The 24,851-nt window shown below is 35.2% G+C and overlaps 1 protein-coding gene across 3 annotated transcripts in view; it reads right to left on the minus strand.

Annotated features, from left to right (window-relative positions):
- LOC149772601 (chitin synthase chs-2-like) overlaps nucleotides 1-8,189 on the minus strand; it is a 59,676-nt gene extending 51,487 nt beyond the window's left edge. Inside the window, exons 1-4 of one of the 3 annotated variants that reach the window (XM_089947589.1) lie at nucleotides 8,017-8,183; nucleotides 1,609-1,684; nucleotides 594-685; nucleotides 43-141 (exon numbers count right to left, since the gene is read on the minus strand). In XM_089947589.1, the coding sequence (XP_089803715.1) occupies nucleotides 43-141; nucleotides 594-685; nucleotides 1,609-1,623 (206 nt within the window). In that variant the 5' untranslated portion in view covers nucleotides 1,624-1,684; nucleotides 8,017-8,183. Of the gene's footprint in view, nucleotides 1-42; nucleotides 142-593; nucleotides 686-1,608; nucleotides 1,685-7,865; nucleotides 7,986-8,016 lie in introns of those variants that run through there. The other 2 variants (XM_089947590.1, XM_089947591.1) reach the window with 2 other exon arrangements.
- Between the last annotated feature and the right edge of the window lie 16,662 nt (nucleotides 8,190-24,851).

The following is a 24,851-nucleotide window of genomic DNA, read 5'->3' on the forward strand; positions in this document are numbered from 1 at the left end:
ATTATAAATTGTAGAAAACCGTAATGAGAGAAAAAGACTTACTCATCACCAGCGTCTTCAGCTTTAGTATGAGCTCGTTTTACAACAGATGGGTCTGGTTCCTGTTTCTTTCCATGTTGTTCAACGCTACTCTCTTCCTCACTGGAATTTACACGTATCACGATGATAAACAGAAAACTAAGATGGGGAAAGGAAGAGGGGGGTTGGGTGTAGGATGGAGAAAGATAGACGCGATTATAAAATGGTTTCATAACACAGTGTTCGTTTCTTTTAGCAAATATAAAACATTGTAATAATACAAATAACAATTGTCTGTAATCTATTTGCTGCTTACGTGTATCACATCACAGTTGTTAATAATCATTTTCATCGTATTAGAACACAGTTATCTGAAACCACTTTCATTAATATGCATTATAACATGGTTTCATGTAGCGAGATTCGTGAATGAATTTACTAAAGCAAGTTATTTTCTGAAGCATAGAGAAAATGTAAACAACTAAAATCAGCTAAATAAATAAGAAATATTGAGAACATATTCTACTTTTTCTCATGAAAGATATAATATATAATGGAGGGTAAATCTGACAGACCTTTGAGCAGCCTCTTCGGCTCCCTTTGCAGTACCGGAGTGAATAATTCTTGTTTGTCTTTCATAGTTACATCCATCCTCCGTTGAGCTTCCCTGAAATATTAGGAAGGTTTTTGTAAAATATTTATTGTCTTCAAAACGTTTGCATCACAGTAACTACAGGCCATCTTCCTTAACATCACTGTTTATTCTTTCTGGCATTAAACCATTTCATGATGATAACAGATGGACAACATAAACAAACGTTTATTAGGATGAATAAAGATATGAATATCTTGCTATATAAAGAGACACGTTTATGGTTTGATGGCTACCGGAAGTAAAAATCATAAAAAATATTACATCTGTTTCCAATGTGTTTCCGTGTGTATGGAGGGGAGTGATGATGGGCGGAGTCAAGTTTAAAATAGGTCGTTCATTTTCCTTAAAATGACAACACTAATCTAATTTAATGTTGCAAATACAATATATTTACTGCAAGCCTTGCTCGGTTGAACCCAACGTAACTACATCCCTCACCTTCTCCTTAACTTTAAATTTGAATATTGTGCTTATATATATATATATATATATATATATATATATATATATATATATATATATATATATATATATATATATATATATATATCAAAGACTTATAAAACGGTAGTAGCAGCTGTCTCGCTTACAGCTCATGATTAAGAGTTGGTGTTAGAACTGGTTGGCTTCTTAGATACTGCGACTGGTTGGGACATCGTACTACATGTCTGCGTCATGATGCCCCAGTGCTCGACATCACAGTCAACTGCCACACTGCATATATATTCGTGCTATACATAAAATTGTTAAAGCGACGATAAAAAACTAAATCACACACACACACACACACACACACACACACACACACACACCCTTTGTTCATGTATTTGTTTCTGCGGGAGTGTTGGGGGATTTTAAAATAACGGCTTCTTAACACAAAACATGATGAAATGATTTAATGATATTATCACGATTAAACTTGCAGATAAGCTTACCTCTTTGTGCTCCATTGTATCCACTTGACTTCTGGTTTGTACTCTTAAGGTACTAGGCGGTCCTTACCTTTGACTTCTGAAGTTTTAAAAGAAAAGAAATAAACGCTAGCATGCGACCTCTTTAAGCTGTAATATGTTCCTAAGACATAGTTGTTATTGAGTTTTTGTTGTGACTATTGTGTGTAACTATGAAGTATAAATGCCGGTATAAATGTCATACGTAAAGTAAACTCACGCGTGATAAAAAAATGTCATATTCATCCGTACAAGTGCCTGGTGCATGCAAAGTATGGTTTCCAACAATCACTGATATGTTTTGTCTAAGATATCAAAGCGCATATACACATATATCATCAATATGTCGATAAAACTAAAAGGTTCTTTCATTTTACTTTGCAAAATGCAAGCTTTGTTTGTTTAAAATCTAAGTTGATAAATGGAAAGAAATCATCGATTTTTAGTTATAATTTGCCGATGAATAGAATTTGTATTCTGAAGTGTCTTTGCATCTGAACAAAGCACATGCTTTACAGATTAAACCATTTCATTTAAAGGGTAAAAATTATTTGGACAAAAGAAAAACAGTCATATGAAACTGATGCATTTGCAAACGTGAATTGAAAAATAATAAAATAAACGGGAAGTTGGATCAAATAATTTACATTTACCTATATCTTCACATTTTGGCCATTTTAGGAAATATACACAAGGCTAGATAAAGACCCAACTTCGGATAATTGAGTACTACTGTAGTGTATTTACTTTGACAGAATGTCTTGCCAACATAATAGCTTTAATATCATAGTTTGCCTGATAATTCTGTTTAGTATCGCGACCCGCCATGTTATGTTGTCAGCATTGTTATGGCTACATAAGACGTTTATTCAAACGTTCATTAGCTCCATGCGTCTGTCATGTTCAAGACTTTAACAGTGTTTCCAGGAAGCGTAAGACGTTTATTCAAACGTTCGTTAGCTCCATTTGTCTGTTATGTTGGAAACTTTAGCAGTGTTTTCAGCAAACATACGTTGGGTAGATATGAGATAGAATACTGTGTGGCATTGAAACTGACAAATCGATAGACTAGCATTGCTTGGGAGCATTTTGAAAATCTTTAAAATTAATTTGGCACTGAAACTGAAATACAAGTATTAAATTGTCACCTACTAGGGATTGTCCTGGTATTTACATATTAGATCCATACATCACTGGCCGGCTCGAAATCGCATTCGTACTATTTATGACTGATCGATTAATTGTTTCAAAACTGCAGCAAGGACTTTGTTCACTTCAAAACAAAATTTACAATATATTCTGGAATAGAATGTCAGTGCCTCAAACTTGAACAAGATTTGAATCGATCTGCAGGTACACAATTTTCAGTTTTGAGAAATAGCTATATTAATACCAATACTTGCTAGAAAAACTTTGTATTCGCTTGCAGACTGTGAGTTCAATTGCAATATTGTTAGCTTCCATTTGTGCTCATTTTTGCATTAAAACTGCTGTATGTTGGCATGTGTGCAGTTTATTTCTGTAAAAGACGCTCAACCCGAATTTCGATTATTACAAACTTACGGGCTGCGGTGAATACGCATTTATCCATGGATTTCAGACATGATTATCTTGATGGAGGACAAAATCTTCATTTAAACTACTTTATTCCTAAATGTAACCGGATTGTTTCTTACAAAATACTTACCACTTGTCTTGGAGTGTAACAGGAATACAGTATTGTAGGAGTGTAATAGTATACAGTATTGTAGGAGTGTAATAGTATACAGTATTGTAGGAGTGTAATAGTATACAGTATTGTAGGAGTGTAACAGGTATACAGTATTGTAGGAGTGTAACAGGTATACAGTATTGTAGGAGTGTAATAGTATACAGTATTGTAGGAGTGTAACAGGTGTACAGTATTGTAGGAGTGTAACAGGTGTACAGTATTGTAGGAGTGTAACAGGTGTACAGTATTGAAGGAGTGTAACAGGTGTACAGTATTGTAGGAGTGGCACACAATATCGAATATCAAGAGGTCATGTAACTTCAGTAACTAACAATTTGGATTCCTCATTTTGAAAACTAAGCATAAAAAGCTAATACTTGAAGATTACATCTGGGCTGGCAAAAACAATACTGCAATTCATAGTGAGAGGTTATAGAATAAGAGGCAAACAGAAAAAGAGGTGGGAAAACAATAATAAAGAGGGGACAGGCAGAGGGTTTCGGGATTTCATAAGGCAGTCCATAACAATGAAAGATGAAAAAGAATTGGTCGTGACGTCATCTGTTGTGCCTCAATGACCTCCTGTGTTACGGGATTGACAATGATGATGATGATGACAATGATGATGAGGATGACAATGATGATGATGATGTTCATGGTGACGCTATTCAAGAATTAACTATATTTTATGTTGTTTACAAAATAGCACAAACTTGACACAATTACTCACTTAGGCCCAAATCATGCCATCAGTTGCATACGCATTTCAATTACATTTTAGAAATTAAATAGCATATAATCATTGACAAAAGGCAACGCACAATACAAATTATATATAAATAGCAATACTGAATTACAAAATCTTTGCATCACTGGTACTAGGGGTTTTTTGTTTTCCATTTTCGCTGTCTGTTGTTTTTTTTTTCTTCTTCTTCTTCTTTCTTGTTGCATTTTTATGAGATAATTGGACATATGGTGCATTTTATCGCTGTTATATTCGTCTTCAGTGAAACGTTGTCTGTTACGAAAAGCGTATAACTCATTGTATCTTTTATTTCTGTAGTTTTTTTTTCTCACAACGAAATTACATATAATTGGTAAATGAAATCTCTGAACAGTATCGTCAGAATTGTGTATATCTATCTATACACTGTCGAACATAAAATTCGGTATAACAGATTGAATATTATGTGCTATTCATATTTGTTTTATCTTCAGTGAGACAATTTGAAGGTACACGTAAGACGCAAATATTTACAAAGGAACCGGTGAAACTATATTCATTCCTTCGAAAGACACTAAGATTTGCAACAGGGTAAGATTACGTTATAATGAGGCAGTGAGACTGATAATGCGTTCAGCTTACAAACATGTTCAAGTCATTTAATGACATGAACTTGCTACAACAGTGTTGAAACAGAAGGCATAAACGGAGCTTAACAAAATGCGCAATAAATTCATGTCTACCTTGGATTAGAAAGTAAAGATCGTAAATATAATATTGCCATTAAAGCAACTAAACGTTTTTATTGCTTGTCCACTAAAATGATGCACGCATTGTATTGGCACTTGGGATTCAGGTGTTATAATACATGCTGTAGAATGAGAATCTAGCCGTCGAATTGGTGTGGCCTTGTGGGTAAAATTTAGTATATCTTCTGCATATGCCAGATCTTCGAGCGGAGGATATCCTTCAGAATGCAGAGGGAATTTGTGAAGCTATTTGGCAACTGATTTCAAAAGATGTTATAAATAATCGTTAATACGACCGCCTGGACTGTGAATATTAATTTTATCACACGTGAAAAGATCAAGGTCTTTAGTATACGACAGATCTTTAGAAATGTCAGTTTAAAGAGGTATTCCCGCACGGCAGCAAATCTCAATGGAGAGAATAATTAAGTTGAATTTGTGTATATTATTTAGTCAGTTCCCGTAGAAATTCATCTTTGATACCAAAACGAAGCATGCTAACAAACGAGGCATGATACGACTAAACCGAGGCAACACGTGTGAACCATCAAGTCTTAGGGAAATATAAAGATTGCTCAAAGAAATAGTTGTGGATGGACGGTCCCAAAGAAATAGTTGTGGATGGACGGTCCCATATCATTATTTGAGTGTTTCTTTGATACCAAATATTCGTGCTGATTGTTTTCTCTGAGAAAATTCATTCAAACATAACAAATGAAAGTAGACAAATATAAAAATTTCATATTTTGCTGAGAACAAATACATTTTAAAATTCCTAAAATTACCGGAAGCATCATAATTCCGTGAAAGTATGAATTACTAAAGCTTTGTTATATCGTAAACCTTTGCATTTCTTGGAAAGGAATTCTTGGAGTACATTTTAGGAACAAATCAACTGAATTATCGTGTTCTCTTGTGACTTACAACCACATCAGTCTTCATGGAAAATAATCACTACATCTTTTGATTCACATATCTTGCCACAAATGCGCATGCGCTAAATAATGACGTTATCTTCACATATGGCGATTTAATTCACGTATAGGGGATTTATCTGAGAGCTCGAAAGCTTCTGACTAATCTCCGACCACCCACATTATTGTACATTACAGTTAGTCAGCATGGTTATGCACTGAGTATTTTTCTTATCTCAGATTGAACGTATAACCATTAATAACTTTAATCAGTAGAATATTTACATCAGATTATTATACGTTAATTAATTGTATTGAAAGCAGATAGGTTCCATTTATTTGAGGAGCGGCGTAAAGTCACAAAAATGCCAACATCCTGTTTGAATTCATTATCTCATTATACCCTATATAACGGTACTCCTGACTACCACGGTGATGGTATCTCTACACATACAAATAAATATAATTAGATATATTCGCAAACTATTCATTTTGCTACGAATAGGTTTCATTTATTCTCGCATTGGACTGATATTATTGTAAGCAACTGGACTTTCCAAAGCGTAACGAAGTCTTCAAAACTGTTTTTGTCCTGCTCTGCAAGGTTACCTTTCGTAAGGTTATATAGTTTTGGAATTCGGTCATTTAAAATGGTATACCACATCCATTCAATATTGTATACAATCTATGAATAATTTCTTTCTTTCTTCGTTACGATTTCCAGCAATTTCAATTTAATATCTTCTGGTTATAGATGTATGAACGGAAAGCAACGCCATACACATTTAGCCCCAAACACTGACATTATTTTCCCGAAATTAGCATAGAATTAAAAGTAAAATATGTACAAGTGACACTGACGAAATGTAGGATTTCATTACTAATAATGGCAGTGTCCTCTCATCCTGTTTACGTTGTATAATAAATAATAACGGAGAGACAGTGAGAGAGAATAGTAGCTTCTCCGTGTTTTGAAAACCTTGTGAAGTACGTATGAATTGTTATTTCAATTAAAGATATAGCTTGTATATTTTGGTAGTTTGTAATTTGGTATATTGGCTCATATGAACAGTGTCATCTGGCTTTCACTGTCATGGAAGAGATATATGAAATCAATTAGCTGTACCTCAAGTTAAACATTGGCATGTAGATATCGTTAGCGTGTTTTTCCAGGCAATTTAATATGAATATACCTTAATACAGAAAATAAGTAAATATAAACTAGATGAGTCAAATTGATATGTTCCAGATCAAATGTTTCAACCAAGTTAATTTATTTTAGTTTCGAGTGAACAGTCTTGTTATTTTTCATTCCCACACACACCATATACACGCATACACTCATCAGATTACACACACACACAAACACACACACGCACATTTCTATAGAAACAATGTTATATTAGTCTAAATTGAATATAACCACTTTATTTGGCATTTGTTAAGCGGACTTGTGCTTGATAGTTGTATTCAACAACGTGCAAAACTGATTCATTATTGTTTAACAAAAGATTATAGTAATTACTCAAAGCCTCACAATAACTTCAAAAATAATTAATGTTAGCTTTGATCGCTCCGAATCTATATACGTTTGATTGTTTTATCACTTATTACGTTGATGAGGTGCAAAAACAATGCAAATTTGGCAATTGACCTCTCTCTCTCTCTCTCTCTCTCTCCAAACTCATGTTAAGTAGATGCATTGGTCATTTCCAGTAAAGTATAGCATACACGGCCACTATTTGGAAATCAAATCATTTCCTTAATATGGTGTAAGGTACGAATATCGAAATCTGGAAATGAGAGTGAAAGTAATTAAACGAAACGAAAATCAAATTTTGCAGTTTAATCATACGAGTATTTATCCACCATAGATTTCACGTTTGAGTATTTTGACTATATAGTCCATTTGATGCTGTTGACAATGATTTATGACTTATTGGCCGTTTCTTGCCATGCAATCAGGGAATTAAATGCTGTCTTCTCGTCGCTCTTTTGCATGTATTCGCGCATGGTTAGACAAGGCCAAAATGGCCCATTTAGTACTCGTTAAAAATAATATTCCTTATTTCGTCTTTAATAGATATGAGTGACCAACTTATAGTTTTACGTTCAATGAAATAAAAAGCGCTGAACAAACTTACGTGATCCGTTTCATTCATCATCCATTTTCCCAACGTTGTCTCGGTTCAATAAACATTACATAATATACAGTCAATCCTTAAATTATCAGCAAAATCCATACATACATAGATCGAAGAGTCGAGAAAATAATTGACTACAGAAGCTTCTCACCTTTTCTTCAAGGTCTCCTCTTCTTTCCGTTTTACTAGTCTAATTTTTCCTGGCTATTCCGAGAACGAAGACTGGTTGACATGCTTTTTGTACAACGCTTTATTCGGACTTCTTCGGTACGTTCTAGGTCTATAGATATATAAACAAGAGTAAATCCAGTCTGTGGAAAAGCTTTGATATGTATGGTACCCTTATCAAGTATCAATAGTTACTGTTTATCATTGTCCTAATTCTACGCTATTTTATTGCATTTAGTTCAAGTTTGTGCTTGAACATTACGATTTGTGGTATATGTACATGTGCAATTAATATGGAGCAGGTACAAGGCAAAATATATAAAATCGATTTTGTACCGTACACAACATACCGAAAATGCAGCATAGACACATTTTCTATAAAAGTTGCATTAGAATAGAGACGACTGGAATTTTTAGTCAGCATTAGCTTTGCGGATCAAACCGAAAAGTAGCAGTCAGATATATTGTTAACCTTTTATCCTGCCTTTTATTAAATATAAGTATGACTGGTGTGCGGATCATGAAAAATCAGTTACAAGAACATGAATAAACCCCTTGGCTGCAATAGCATGACGCAATCGGAGATAAGTACCCAAATGTGTAAATGTGTTCAAGTTATGTAGTGATGCATATGTACACATTCTTGAGTCCAAGCGGCATACAGCTTTGACTTCGATCCATTAACCAAGCCATACAGGCCCGAAATGCGGTGCATGCAGTGCTATGCCACAAATCGTACGATCAACATACATCAAAAGTAGGGTTCGGATACATACGATGTCTTGTGCCAGTCCATTAGACAAAATCTTGTCTCACGGCTGCTGGCAGGTTGCTGTAGGACTTAGTATATGTTATAGTCACTATGGGATGATGCTTATTATTATAAATAATTATGCTTCCACAAATATTTGCTAGAGTGATTTGCACGTTTAGTCAAGCAAAATTTGATAGATTGCTGCGTTGTTTTAATGGGTTGCTCTGAAACGTGTTTCACCAATACCTCTGTGCTTAATATGCGCACATAGACAAATTAAGTAGCTACATGCATTTTTTGTTAATGTTTAAAAAAACGCATTGGTTATGTGTGCACACCATACAAATGTTAATTAGACTTACAGATCCGATTTTTAAATCACAAATGTATTCAGCAATCTCCATAAACAATCGGTAGTTTCCGCGTGCCAAAACAGGATATGACGTAATTTATCCGATCCATTCAACTTAGCCATTCAAGTGATTAATTTCCCCACTTAAATGTCTATGTGATATTTCTTAAGATCGTGCTTTTGTACAGCAAATATGGTGCACAGTGTTGCATATGGATGTAGCCAAAAGAGTGATGATGGGACGAAAGGGTTCTTTCTTTCCGAAAGACCCTGCTTACCACAAAAAATGTGCATTAAATCTGTGGTATCGAATAGGCTGATGGATTGGAAAGTCCCAAATCCTCCTAAATCCCGTAGAATGCTCTATGATTCATCTGAGAAGAGGGAGAGAAAGAGCATAAGTAAAATATATCAAATAAAGGATTACAGTACATAAATGTTACTGCAGATGTAAAATATTCATGTTTACAATAATAATAATACTTTTTGAACGTGCCGAGTGTAGATGTAGACTTTGATGAAACTCTTTATTTAGCATTATTATAACCAAATGAACTCTAAAGGATTTGAAAAAAGAAATATGATGTATTACTCTGGGACGTTTATCAATTTTAGGTGTACATGTCTGTAGAATCAGACACTGATATATATATATATATATATATATATATATATATATATATATATATATATATATATATATATATATATATATATATATATATATATATATCGGGTCACGATAAAAACAACTTGTTCCTGTCCCAGAACTGATGGTGAAAACTTTTTTCAGCAAGGTATATGTCCCAAGACTTAAGAAACAAAATAATTTCGTGCTGAATATGCGCCCACGCGCACCCCCCCACCCGCAAGGTACAATGCAAAGGATAAACATAACACTTATTTGAATATTAAATAAACGAAACAAACTTCGCATTGTTATCATTTATTCCGTTCTTACTGTAGTGTATCCCTTATGTCAGATAACAAAATTGCAAATGAGACTGGAATATCACCCGATTGCTTGAAAGAACCTGCGATTCACGCACAATACGTTATAAGGTGAAGAATAATCAAGATTGTATTGTATCCAGGTTAACTAACCGACAGTACCTCGCAAATTAAAATCAGTATTTGAAAATACATGCGCTGTGAGTGCAAATGATAATTTGTTCGCAGCAGTGGGTTACAAAGCATTTTTAAAGCATGTCATTGTTGTGTGTAATATTTACCCTAGAACCATCTATTATGATTGCATATGGCAAACAAATAGAAGATCGGGTGATGAATTAAAGCAACTGGCAGCGAGCAATAAACACATTGCTTAAACTTATCGACGGGATATCAAATACAAAGGTTATTCTATTACAAAGCAAGCTTGTCTGGAAACTGACTGGATTCCTTTAAGTGTGCCGATTTTTTAATGAAGTCGGCCAACATAAGAACCAATTTTGGATCCTTTGGATTCTTGTACGTGTGCCGATTTCATTATGTTTTTAGAAAGCCGGCCGACATAGCGAAGGCATCATTGATTCCTTTACACCTGTATTAACGGTAATTTTGAACAAGAATTGACACAACGGAACAGTTTTGAAAGCAACACAATCTAATGCGCATGAGACTGAACAGTACATTAGTTTTCATTAGTTTCTTCTAAATTTTCCCTTTCCATAGTTGATAGTGTTTTAGTTTTCGACAAGAAGAAACATGTACTTCGTCGTATGGGGGATAAATGTACGTCATTTCCGGTTGGCGTCCTCTATAAGTGAGACATCTTAGCTAAGGGGAAGTAATATCGTCGTATATTTATATTTCGAGTAACTACATTATTATTTCTTCTTTACACTTGATATTTTTTAATTGTTTTTAGTGCGAGAATAACTACTTTTAATCATTTAATGCAAATTTGATGTAAAAAGGACAATGTTAGAGTATGGCCGGTAAACTGTAAGAGCGCAGCTAACCCGTGACTTGTCTAAGCTTTGTTTTGACAATGTTTGCACGTTATGGTCGTTAACAAAGATCTGCATCTTATTAAGACATTGTGTTCAATGATTTTATTAAGAGTCACTGCTCTTTTGAACTTTACAAATTATAATCCATGTGTGATATATATCACAACATCATGTGACAGATATTATTCTCGTGGACTTCGATGGTACGATGTACATATCGTTATTATCATATAAAGATCTCCATCAAGAAAAATCTGTGTAATACCATACCTTATACAATAATTATTGCCCACTTTATCCTTCTGTTGGAGTAAACTATTAACTGTTCTTTTAAAAGGAGACAGAACTATAGACTCTACCTCGGAATAGGCGTAGTGGTTGGTTGCGGAAGCATCGGAGTGTTTTCACTTAAGCAAAGTTTTCACCAATCCTCATGTTTGAGGTAAAACGTTTGCTTGTATACAATTTACAACGAGCTGTCTGATTTCATCGTCATGATCGATGTATTAACTATGGGTATTGGCTCGGAATAATCCGAAATTGATGCTCAGTGTAATCACCATTGAATTTGTATTTTCTTTTGCTGCGAGCTCGTTTACACTACTGTTAGAAATTGTATTACATACATGGAAATATATCGTTGATGAAGGAGACGCAAAAGAATCTTGAAAGTTTCGTACGTAAAATTGGAGTGATGTCCCTTATAATTGTATATTAGCACGTTTATCGACAGACACGATGAGTGATCTTGTCAAATGGATGAATTGACAGATGAGTTATCTTGTCAAACGGATGAATTGAGAGATGAGTGATCTTGTCAAAGGGATGAATTGACAGATGAATGATCATGTCCAAGGGATGGCTTGACAGATGAGTGATCTTGTCAAAGGGTTGAATTGACAGATGAATGATCTTGTCAAAGGGATGAATTGACAGATTAGTGATCTTGTAAAATGGCAAAATATGATGAAATAAATCTTTTCAAACTATTTCAATTATTTTCAGAGAATTCAAAAATCCATTATTATAATCAATGTTTTATTAAACATATAGCTTAAACTCAAATTTACAATTATTGACTGTTTTGTAAGGTCTTTTTAATTATTTAATGTGTAATTGGAATTGCGGATGATTACATCTTTGATTGCACTCAGTGATGGATTCCGTGAATCATGGCCAAACTTCTACTTGTTTCCGTTTTTAATTGTTTACGAATATAAAAATGAAACAATATACATGTAATTTCATTTGTCATTAGAAATCCAATGGTCTTTCCTACTAATTTATGGAGCAGATAGTAGTTTCGATTGCAATATAAATCATATTGCTGAACACGTTTACACCAAACCAATCGGTGTTACACATAAGAGAAGCGTGATAAAGTGTTCTCAGTTACATGAAAACTTTAAACCCCTGGCAACAACCGACTACTTCATCATCGAATAAATCACAAAGTATGTTAACAACGTAATACTTCTAATACATGTAGCCCTTTTCACTGGGTTTTAGTTCAATCGTTTTTTTTTTAAAGGGGAATTTTGGTTGGGAGGTGTTCGTTTCCAGGTATTTATGAAAACGCTGAAATATATTGATAACGTGAGTGACATTTCATTTCACCTACGCAGTCCATTTCCGATCGTGTTCGATATTTGCTATAAAATTCACCTTATCTACATGGATCTTAAATGCAAGTAGACTTCTCTACAGAGAAATTTTGAAGAAGTTAGCTGCCAAAACAATGTTAGCTAAAACAAATACGCGCTACCACATGCACCCTTTTAATAGTGTTTAGATATATTTGTAATCAACAGTCATTTCCTTTCCTTATATCTGATTTTTTTAAAATATTTATTTTAAACAAAGAGCATCAAGCTTATGTTTAAAATGCCTTTCTATTCGTAACATTGCCAATCTTCCCCATATATCGGCATATTGATGATTCGACCATAGGACATCAGGATGTAGAACGCATGACATCTTCATCATCGAGTCCTATGTCGATAATTAAATAAATTCGATATATGCCGATGTATGGGTAAGGTTGGTAATTTTATCAGGGGTTTTCTAACTTCCTTATTCCATATCCCATCTGACACTTTCTAGTCCATTTGCTAACTGGACACGTTGGATTGCATGGTCAGAGTCAATAGCCCATTGAAAATTTGGATTTTGCTGCCATCTTGCTGTAGGGTCATAGGCTAGCCGCTCCCCAGCGGACACAGCAAAGTTAAACGATGTTGCATCTAGTCATATCTGCATGAAGTCGAAAGGGGAATGATTTTGACCTGAGAAATTGCGAGTTTTGTTATCGTTATATATTTAAACCACTAACAAGAGAGACAATGCTAGAGCGTCGATGAAATTTGATGGATCTGACCTTGTTAATGTCGCTGTGACAGCGACAGGTTTCTGGTCATAGTTCTTGAAAAAATATTTTGAGAATTATCGGTAGGGTCGGTGGGGACTTTATTTTGTTTTGTTTGGGGGCGTTGTTGTGAGGTGGGATTTTTTTGGGGGGGTGGGGGGTAATAACAGCTGATTACTTAACCTGCATCACTCTAAACGACTAGGAATAGAAAAGCAATGAAACTAATGCGCGAAGTCTATCCTTGTTTTACAATTCTCAGAGAAGAAGGAGTGCTTAATCATTGCCTTAGATAAGACGACCGTGTTATCGATTTTAGAGATAAAAATATAATGATCTACGGCCCTTTATCAGCAAGAACAAGAGTTAGTAATGTCCTAAGACGAACCCATACCTGACTTTTTACCGGTGTATTACATTTTATTAAATGTTTTGAATTCGGTGCATGTAACGCAGACAATCGACCATGCTTCCAAAAGAATGTAAAGTAGTCTTTGTAAAGTAGTATATTTGTTTGACTTATAGACCTGTCTGTGCACATAAATGATACATATTTTAACGGAAAATGTCTCGTGTACTTAGTAGAGTACTACGTGTACGAATAAATTGAAACTTGGTTGACATTTAGTCTGAATCTTTTTGTAAACATTTCAGTTAATTTTGGACAGAAGTGACACCTTCTATGTGATTGCAACAGAGATATGGTTACGACTCTTTGCAGATGATCAAAGTAAGATAAAAAGGCGAAAACCAACAAATTTTGTAAAATTCAACAAAAATGTATTTCCCTTGACTAAACAATTAAAATTTAAAATAATTTACAGTAGGGTGAATTAAATCCCAAATGTTCATAAAAGATATAACACATGTTCAAAGATTTAGAGTATTTTAAATGAATTTCAGAGGTGTTTCCGATGAATTCTAGTTTTGAATGTACTGATATACCAATAAGCTACAATGTGTCGATGTGGTAAAAGTATTGATGTATCACAACGAAATAATCCAAAATGCCCTTTAATGAAATCATAAGAATCCCAAAGCAGTGATTGAGTCCGAAAATATTATTGAGCACTTTATAATACAAGTGAATAATTTAAATAACTAAAAACTTTCAAATATCAACAGGAACACAACTTAAATTTATTTCAATACGACTGATGTTAAGATATTGAATGAATAATTCTGAAATAAACAACACTTTTATAAATGATAAGACACAACAACAGAACCAGGATGATGACCTTTATCCCACCAAATTTGTAGTCAACTTGATAAGAAAAACATTCTTCATTACTAAACAAATATAAACTTTTAACGCAACATCTGCACACATGTTTACATCCATTTAGTCACGAACTGAAAATATAATCGAAAATCATATACAACAGTTGACTATGCAATCTAGCTTTCTTGTAACAAAAATCACTAGTTAGGTAGGCCCATATCGTACCCTCAAATATGGACAAAGATGAATCACACACACACACACACACACACACACACACATATATATATATATATATATATATATATATATATATATATATATATATATATATATATATATATATATATATATATATAACAGCGACGCTTATATAGAAAATGAAATATAAGATAAGATAATAAGCCTTATTTCAGACTACATAGTCCATATATCTAAATTAAAATATAGATATAAAGTAAAACCATTGTAAACATAAAAGAACATATATATCCTACGTACAAGTATAGAGATACATCTACACATTTAACTGTGCCCTGCATTGTTAAGAATGAATTTAAGTGGCACATTTATAATATAATTTGTTCTATCTACTAATAATATGAGAATTTAAATGAATGTCATAGTTCCATAGAGATTTCGGTGGAATGTACTTACTACTAGACATTCTTGTCATCACTGAGTATAGGAACTTTCTCATTATTTCATCAAAACTGAATACATTATAATTTACAAACATGTTGGAGTCACTGTTTCACCTTTTCATACATTTATTAGGACAGAATTGTTTAATACAAGTAATAAGATTGAAATTTTCTCTAAATTGTATCAAAAGTAATTTTTGATTAAATTATATTGAAAGTAATTTTCTATTAAAATAGATTGAAATTAGTTCTAATTATTTCGGTATTAGGATTGTGTACTATTTAACAATGATTGCGCTCTTATGATCAAGTACGAACTGTCTTATACATAGATTGCCCTGTATCTCAGACTCAGCAAAAACTACATTCGCTAGTTTACGTAAATAGATGAACTAGACAGATTCCAAAGATTTCTCTAGGGGGCAAATGCGCTGATCCTGCAGAAGTACCTACGTAATAATGTACATAGACCTAGACGATAATCTGTAAGAGACTACGAAGCCTCACTTTGAGATTCTGGCCAACGCAAAGAGCTAGGCGCGTGCCATATTTGGCTTTGACTTAAGAAACTGGTACATAAAGCCCCAGCCACGGGCTGACACTAGTTTTGCTAGCCAGAAAACTCAAGTAGCTTCTATCGTTGCAGGTAAGATAACCGCCTATGTACAATGTTTCATAGTATAAGACTTTTTAGTGTTCTAGGAATTTGTAGAGCTAAGATGTTAATCTAACATCAGTATGTTTAAACATTAGATCATTTTAATGTTTCTTTACTATTATTTAACATAATGTATTGAAAAGTTAAATTGTTTGAAGAACTTATATTTGCTTGTAATTATATTATTGATTATAGTATAAAAAAAGCGACGTTCACTACCAGCTTCATACTCAGTAATAGTTAAATTGACAAATAAAATATTCTTTAAATAATAGAGTTAATATGTTGACATTTTAGAATAAATTTAGTAACATACACTTCAATTACGATATTGGTCTGAAATATTGAATTTTAGATTCTTCTGCTATCGTGAATTTATTCGATATTTAATTATCTGTATTACATTATAAACGGCAGAATATCGTAGTTTTATATGTATTTCTTATATCCGCAATTTGAGCTTGTTATAGTTTGATATTGAAATGTAAGTTTATATGTTGAGTATTTCAATAAAGTTTTGCTAGACAGAAAACTCAAGTAGCTTCTGTCGTTGCAGCTCGGTCCCCTACCCTCGCAAGCCAAATTCCTTAAAGATGTAGCCACATCTTCATCATCAAGTGACACTTCTTTCAAGATGATTGAACTCCTCTCTCTCTCTCTTTCTCTCTCTCCGTCGGGATTTGGAAACAGCTAGACTTAGAGTTTACAAAGAAAATCCATCTCTTAAAAGTCTATGGATAAAATTCTCCTTTCCGATAGAAATAAACTCTTTTTTTCATAAAACATTCAGTAGGAGCACAATATATAATACAGCAATAAGATTTGAATAATCGAATTTTGATATTCGATGAGCAGTTTTTAAATTTACGTTGAAGCATGTTCGTTCGAGCACACAAAAATCGGTAATGTCTAATCATATCTTCATTATCTGACCGACTGGATTTCAAAATATGACACCAATACGTATAATTGTTGGCATACGTAAGAGCATTGCAGTTAAGATGTACAGGAGGGGAGATGGTAATTTGAAAAATGTTGGCTGAAAGACCATGCTTAATGACTTTTTATATATTAGATTATATCATTCTCAAATGCGTATTGTTCACATATCTTTAATCATTTCATTAAACCTGTGATAGAAGGACTTATCAATGCCGTATCATCAGTAACACTAAAACTATTAAGAAACAACACATTTGGTGGCAGACGTAATCCCACGCAACACTGACCCAGCTTACGATTTAAGTCGGATATATATATATATATATATATATATATATATATATATATATATATATATATATTAAATATCAAAGGGGAAATTACTTTCTGCCTCACTCCAGTGGTTACATGGACAGCGCTGGATATTACACATCCCCATCACACATAATACAACTGTTTGCCTACCAGTTAAGCAAACTAACAGTTAACTTACAGTTTATTAATATGTATCCCATATTGATTTTTTTACATACGAGTCACTTATACATAAAATAACATAGTAATACAAATTATATATGATTATGTGTTATGAATGACACAGAATAAACATATATACAACATAGCACTCCTAACACATGAAAGTGCATCTCCACTGAAATTCGATTATTCTCCCCCCCCCCCCCCCCCCGATGTTCCAAATGGAAATATTGTGTTGCTGCAACTTCAAACTCCACCTTAAAACCTTTGCATTTTGGTTTTCATTTTGTTAATGAAAGTATGGAGATTGCGATCACTAAATACAATAACAGCAGAAGACGGTGATGTGCTGTACACTTGAAAGAGTTTTAAATCTAGTAATAAAACCAAATATTACTTCTTAGTATTTTGACAATTACTCTGATGCTTATTTCTTTTTATATCGACACCTTCAAGGTCTTCTTGAATCAATACAACACCAACCCCTGCATCACCTGCGTCGTCAGCAGTTCTAAATGACTGAGTGATATTTGAGACGAAAGAAATTAAACTATAAACAATCACACAATTACAAATTAAAAATACATAAAAATATAACATATATAAAAACTACACTGGAAACATGCAAGTACCGGATATACGTAGATCGACATTACTTCATAATGGCAAACGATGTATTAGTTAATCGTAGTATGATGACATCTCCAATATCCAATAATGCTTCGTTTGGACAATGTTAATGTCAATAAACACTGCTAGTTTTGGACACTCATGCTGTCAGTCAACACGACTCTCTTTTGACACTCATACTGTCAGTCAACATGAATCTCTTTTGACACTCATGCTCTCAGTCAACACTGCTCCCTTTGGACACTCCTACTGTCAGTCAACACGACTCTCTTTTGACACTCATGCTGTCAGTCAGTCTAGGATTTGATTCCATATGTAGAATTGTAATTGACTGGACAGACTTTCCAGTCTATCGTTACTAGGCGATTTGTATGGACAATATGATACCATTATATACGCATATATACAATCAACCAAGAGAATTTTTAAGCTAATGAATAAATAAATAAATAAATAAATATATATATATATATATATATATATATATATATATATATATATATATATATATATATATATATAGAGAGAGAGAGAGAGAGAGAGAGAGAGAGAGAGAGAGAGAGAGATCTTTGTGAGTTTCACTTTTGGCACGTCTCTGTACGTTGCGTTTGAACTTTGAATAGGTGTTTACAACTTTTCAGATCACTGTTAATAACGAATCTGTTGATTTCTCACTCAGTTAAGTGGGTCGTGTTGCGACGTAGAGTGTATTATGCATTGGAATTGCCAAGTGCTCATTTTACCTTTTGGACTAAACTATTATGACTATTATGAACTTATTCAAACAAGTTCTGGAGAATGTCATTGTGTTAACTCGAGAATTTTATATTTGTGTAGAACCTTTTAGGACCATTTTGGATTTAATTCATTATAAAGTTCCTCTTCAATATTTTGGATTTAATTCATTATAAAGTTCCTCTTCAATATTTGGTATTGACCTTAGAGAATTAAATTATTTTTTAAGTGTTAACAAAAATTGTTGGTTTTGGTTCTCTTTTAACTTAATCTAAGACCACAAAGTGATCACAATACATACATGGATGTATGGCGTTACAGATGTAACTGAACTATTGACAAGTTAGAGAATTATATTTGACTATGATTTTGCGTTCTTTTTAATAAAAGTTATGCAACTAACTTCTCATTCCTATTAAGGTAATCCTGTGTCCGTATGCAAATAACTGAAGTGGTGCAAAGCGAAATAACAGATGCAAGAGACGAAATGGGTCTGAGAGCACTCATGAACAGAACCCGATTAAAACTGATATCCAAAGATATTTCCTTTTAAATTGGACAAAACTTATTATCCATGATTTGAGATGAGATAATCCGGGGTGTTGGAATTGGGGGTTCTTTGCTGTTTAAGTTTGACTAATTTCACCTTGGTATATATATATATATATATATATATATATATATATATATATATATATATATATATATATATATATATATATATGGTTTTTAATATATATATATATATATATAACGGCAAATCGGAATTAAAATCCGCATGTTTTATAGGCTAAAAGATGAGTTCGATGCTAACGGTAATACGTTCTTAGAATTTCCATAGGTCAAACCTGACTGACTTATTTTGCTTGCATAGTTTACTGATTAAGACCTAAAGTACATCCTGCTGTAATATGTGATGTGATTTTGATTTTTTAACGTAGCTTTAACAATTTTTCAGTCATATCGCTACGATGTCTGCAGTGGGGCAGTTTATAGTGATGTTTAGCACTGGGGCATCATGCCGCAGACATGTAGCATGATGTCCCACCCAGTCACATTATCCTGACACCAGGCCGACCAGTCCTAACACTAACCTCTTAATGCTGAACGCCAAGCGAGGCAGCTGTTAGTACCATTTTTAAGTCTCTGGTATGACTCGGCCGGGGATCGAACCCACGACCTCCCGCATCCGAGGCGGACGCTCTAACCACTAGGCCACCGGAGCGGTCCTGCTGTAATATATTCATAAAATAAATTCGTACGCCTTTGATTGTGGCAGATAATCTTCACTTTGATGCCAATAGCAACTGTTTGTTGCTTTGCTTCTTTGTCTTCGTTGTCGACGCTTAGCCAAAATACTACTTTGAGGGGGGGGGCACCAGATAGATCCCCCCCCATTTCCAAAATATAAAGTATCTTATGTGTGTGAGCAGCGGGGGGGGGGGGCGAATCCTACAAGGGTTTTCCGCCTGAAATCATCTCTATCAATCCATTTACAAAAAATAAGTCTTATTTTGGAAAACAAACCCTTATTTTGGCAACAATGACAATAAAGGTGTCTATTTACCAAAATAACAGGTTTAAACATGTAATCTAATCTTGGAAACGTTATTGCTGTACAGATTACATAATAAAACCATCTGATTTAGCGCCCCCTCTGCTGCTCTTAACAAAATAATGTGTCAAGTCCAACTCGATACCGTGTTCTGGGATCGTGTAAATTTATCGTCACAAACCCGTGTGGTTTTCGCTGAGCATGACTAAAGAAATTTTTGAATTTATTTATGTCCATGTCTCCGCTGCACCAAGTCTGATGAATATTTCGTAGCGTGTGTACGTCAACTCCGTTGAACACCGCAAGGATATTACAATTATCTCTGATCACTTTCGGAATTTGTGTATAACGTTGAGTTACATAAATGACATCTGTGTTTTTATGACGACCACGGGAAAATATTCTTGCAGGGTTTATTTGTTTATCCAACATCACATCGTCGTACACAACTAGATTGTTAATTGATCCATCAATACTATCAATGCCAGGCGCGTCATTGATATCAGTTATGAACTCAACTATGTCGTCATCGCTTCCAATGGCCGCTTTTGCGCTCTCGTTAAAATCTTTTATCACATCGTAGCATCGCTGATCGTCCACAGACGGGGCTATCAAATATAGTTTATCCCATTTCATCCACTTCATTATCAAATTCAACAACAGCTGTGTCTTACCCGACCCAGATGGTCCTATGATAATCATACGGATAGAATTTGGTAACACACTATTATGCTTTACCGGTTCCTTTGTCTTCGTCGCAGAAAAATCAGTAACTTCCATTTGTATACAAATGAATAGTATTATGGATTTATATTGTGTGAAGTGCAAGGCACGAACCCCAACAAACGACTTAACAACAATTACGACAAAAAACAATCGCCAGGCGCTTTCTGGTAGATGTGCTCGATGTGGCACAAAAAAATTTAGATTTCAAAAAAAAAGTTTAGCGGAGGTGACATCGCAGCCCAACTTGGAAAACTCCCTGGAGCTCCCTGGGCAAAGTATCCCGGAGAAAAACATCTTCCCAGATACAACTACTGCGGTCCTGGAACCAGACTTGACATCAGACTTGACAGCGACAACCAGCCCAAACCCGGCGAGTATCCGATAAACGCTATCGATGCAGCTTGTCATGTTCATGATGTAGCTTATAAAAATCCTGATTTGCAGCAACGACATATCGCAGATGTGAAATTAATTCACGCGTTATCCGCGATAAAAAATAAATCTCTTAAAGAGTCACTCGCTAACTGGTTAATAAGATCCGCAATGAAATCTAAACTAGTATTAGGCGCTAGTAATTAATAACGATGCAAGCATCTCCAATGAAGTCGATTTATTATTCACCGATCGGATACTGGAGAGGCAACGCAGCAATTAATAAACTCGCCAAGTCAGCGTCGGTAACAAGAGAGGTTGCCAAAAATTGGCTATCGAAACAGGCAATATGGCAAATTTATTTACCACCGCCCAAAACAAATTCACTTCGCGCATTTCGATGTTAGTGTACCCAACGAAGTTCATCAGGCTGACATACTATTTCTGCCACATGATGTTGTTCGTCGGAAAACATATAAATACGCGTTAACAGTGGTTGATGTTGCCAGTAGATACAAAGATGCGGAACCGTTAACAACTAAAACGGCGTCTGAAGTAGCCGATGCGTTTAAACGAATTTATCAGCGAGGACGTCTACGATGGCCATATCTGCTACAAGTTGATCCTGGCAAAGAATTTCAAGGTGCAGTATCATCGCTGATGAAGCAACATAACGTTACCATACGACGAGGACACACTGAAATTCATCGTGATCAGGCAATCGTTGAGAGATTTAATCGAACACTCGCCGAAAGATTATTTGGATATCAATACGCGAAAGAATTTATTCAAGATGCGAGATCGCGCGAATGGGTTGCAAGATTACCAAGTGTGATAACTGCGCTAAATAATGAAATAACTCGAACAACCAACATGAAACCTTCCATCGCGATCACAAAAAAATATATACAAATACAACGAAATAATATTTCAACACAGCCAGTGTTGGGTAATGTTACAGTTAGATATTTATATGAACCAGGCGAACTTGAAGGTGGTAAACGAAGAGCGACTGATCCCATTTGGAGTGTTACCACACATAAGATATCCACCGTGACAAGATCCACTGGCAGACCAGCAATCTATAGATTAGATTCAACTGCTCCTCAACGCGGATTCACCCGTGAGCAACTTCAGGTGATTCCCGATGATACACAATTACCACCCAAATCACTGAAGTGATTTCGATCACTAAAGTGATTCACTAGCTGCAGCGGCGCCTCTGCGTCTATTACACTCAAGACAGGTCAACATGATATTTTCACGTGTGTGGCCAAGTTTGCTATTTTTTCTGTCTAACGTAAACTGTCTTGGGTCATTTTTCGGATATCTCCATAACATTACACAATTGCAATTCACGCAGCGATTACGTTGTTGTCGTCGCAGCTCGACTACAAATTCAACATCCAAACTTTGTTTGGGGTCAAACTCCCGATTATTGTTTTTGTCGCTGTGTTTGTAATTGGTTAATTTTTTCTTATCGTGTCAGTCATCACTGACTCATCGACGACTGATGTCGTTGACGTATCCAGCACAATTCTTCCCAGTTGAGACATTCTTCGCACTCTTGACACGGCTAAGTAAACTAAATTTGACCACTCGATGCGATCATCAACGATCCAGACTTTTGTGTCTTCGATGGTTAATCCCTGCGCGGAGTGAATTGTCATAGCGTATCCTAACATCCACGGGGATTTATTCGCGGCAAGTGCAGCATCAACAACACCGATATCAACTAACACAATGTCATTTAGCACTAACTGCTGCTTCGTTGATTGTCCTGGAATATCAACATCGATATTTTGTAATCGTGTATCCGTTGGTCTATAACATAACGGTACCTGCAACGTTGGGAATTTTTCTTTATGCAGTTGAAGTAATCGCCGCTGAAGTGTGTCTCTGACTACTTTTCTACTTGCCACTATGAGATCACTCGGGTTCCATTTTTCCCAGAAGTCTCTCATTGACGTCCTTGGAATTACCTTGCGCATAACTATGCACTGAATTTTTTTATTCTGCAACCTAATCAGCTTTTTAAACTTCTTTAGTCGATCATCAAGTGCTCTAATGTCGTCGTCGATTTCTTCGTAATAATCAACAAAATTCTTCAACCAATCATGTGGAGATTCGCCTGTAAACGGCGGTGGTTGACCATGATCACCACACAGAATAACCGCAGTATTTTTTGTCAACAACCACTCGAGGAACCCTTTTAGTGTATCCAGCGGTACAGTGTCTGCTTCATCCCACATAATTTTCTCAGGAATAAACTTTGTGCCCATACGCTCAGGAGTCCACTCACCGCCACTGTATTTGAAAAAGCTGTGATAAGTACAAGCGTTAACTCCGCGTTGTTTCATTTCCCTGGCAAGTCTGTGTGTGGGAGTTAACACTCATATCCGATTTTCGAAATAACTCAATTACTCGAGTCGTCTTACCACAGCCACCTGGTCCGTTCAGATAAACAGTTCTGTGTCTGGCAACAGGATCGTGCACAGACGGTAACGTTGACATAGCCGAAGATGTTTCAGTCATATCACGATAAGTGTCTTTAATTTCAACATCAGCTGATTCACAGTATTCGCGCAATCTTTCATTCTTCACTCTCCAGTGCCCCCATGATGAAGATTCCGGAACGACGCTATTTACCAGCGGTAGGTATTTTCTTGACATATAAAATGAATCCGTTGCAACTCTCACTGCGGTGTCGGGGAATCTGTTTACCATCGATAGCAGGTTTATAGAAACATAAGACAGCATTGAGGATCTCAAATGTGTGAATTGGCACGATTCCCCATCAAGATAACTAACAATCGTTCCCAATTTTTTTCCGTTCGACAAAAACGCATCTTCTCGGTGACAAAATATATCTCTTGCAGCGGCGTCAGCTATTATGAAGTTTAGTTCGGCATCATCAAGGATTAATCTGCTGTGATGTATTTTGTGATCAAATGCTGCGCCCTGAGTAAACTTCCCTATTAATCTTCGTCCGAGATCCTTCGCTGAACTCTCTCTGCAGCTGATATAATCCTTAATCATTTTGGGAGTCCATCCTTCCATAATTTCTTTTTCAATAATTGGCGTTGGTAACCAAACTTCAGTTTGCCGGTGATAGCATATGATTGCTTCGCCGACAGTCAGCGATGTTAGCACGCCACTGTCGAGCATGTATCGTAGTAACACAATAGGAGCCCAACCCTTCTCTGCGAAATGTCGGCCGAACCACACATAGTTAATCGGGTTCAATTTCGCAGCGAATCCAAATGAGGTTACTCGGGCGAATCCAGTCAGGTCAAAATCAGGCAGCGGACCATTGACGGACACTCTGGTCATCAAGCTGGTTGGATGTCCAAATCTAGCAAAATATTTATTGCATTCGCCGTACCCGAGAAAGCTTCCTGGATAACACGCGGTCATATCTACGGATA

Source organism: Sinohyriopsis cumingii, unplaced genomic scaffold (assembly GCF_028554795.1).
Source record: "Sinohyriopsis cumingii isolate HCF-2022 unplaced genomic scaffold, ASM2855479v2 utg001348l, whole genome shotgun sequence".
Taxonomy (NCBI): domain Eukaryota; kingdom Metazoa; phylum Mollusca; class Bivalvia; order Unionida; family Unionidae; genus Sinohyriopsis; species Sinohyriopsis cumingii.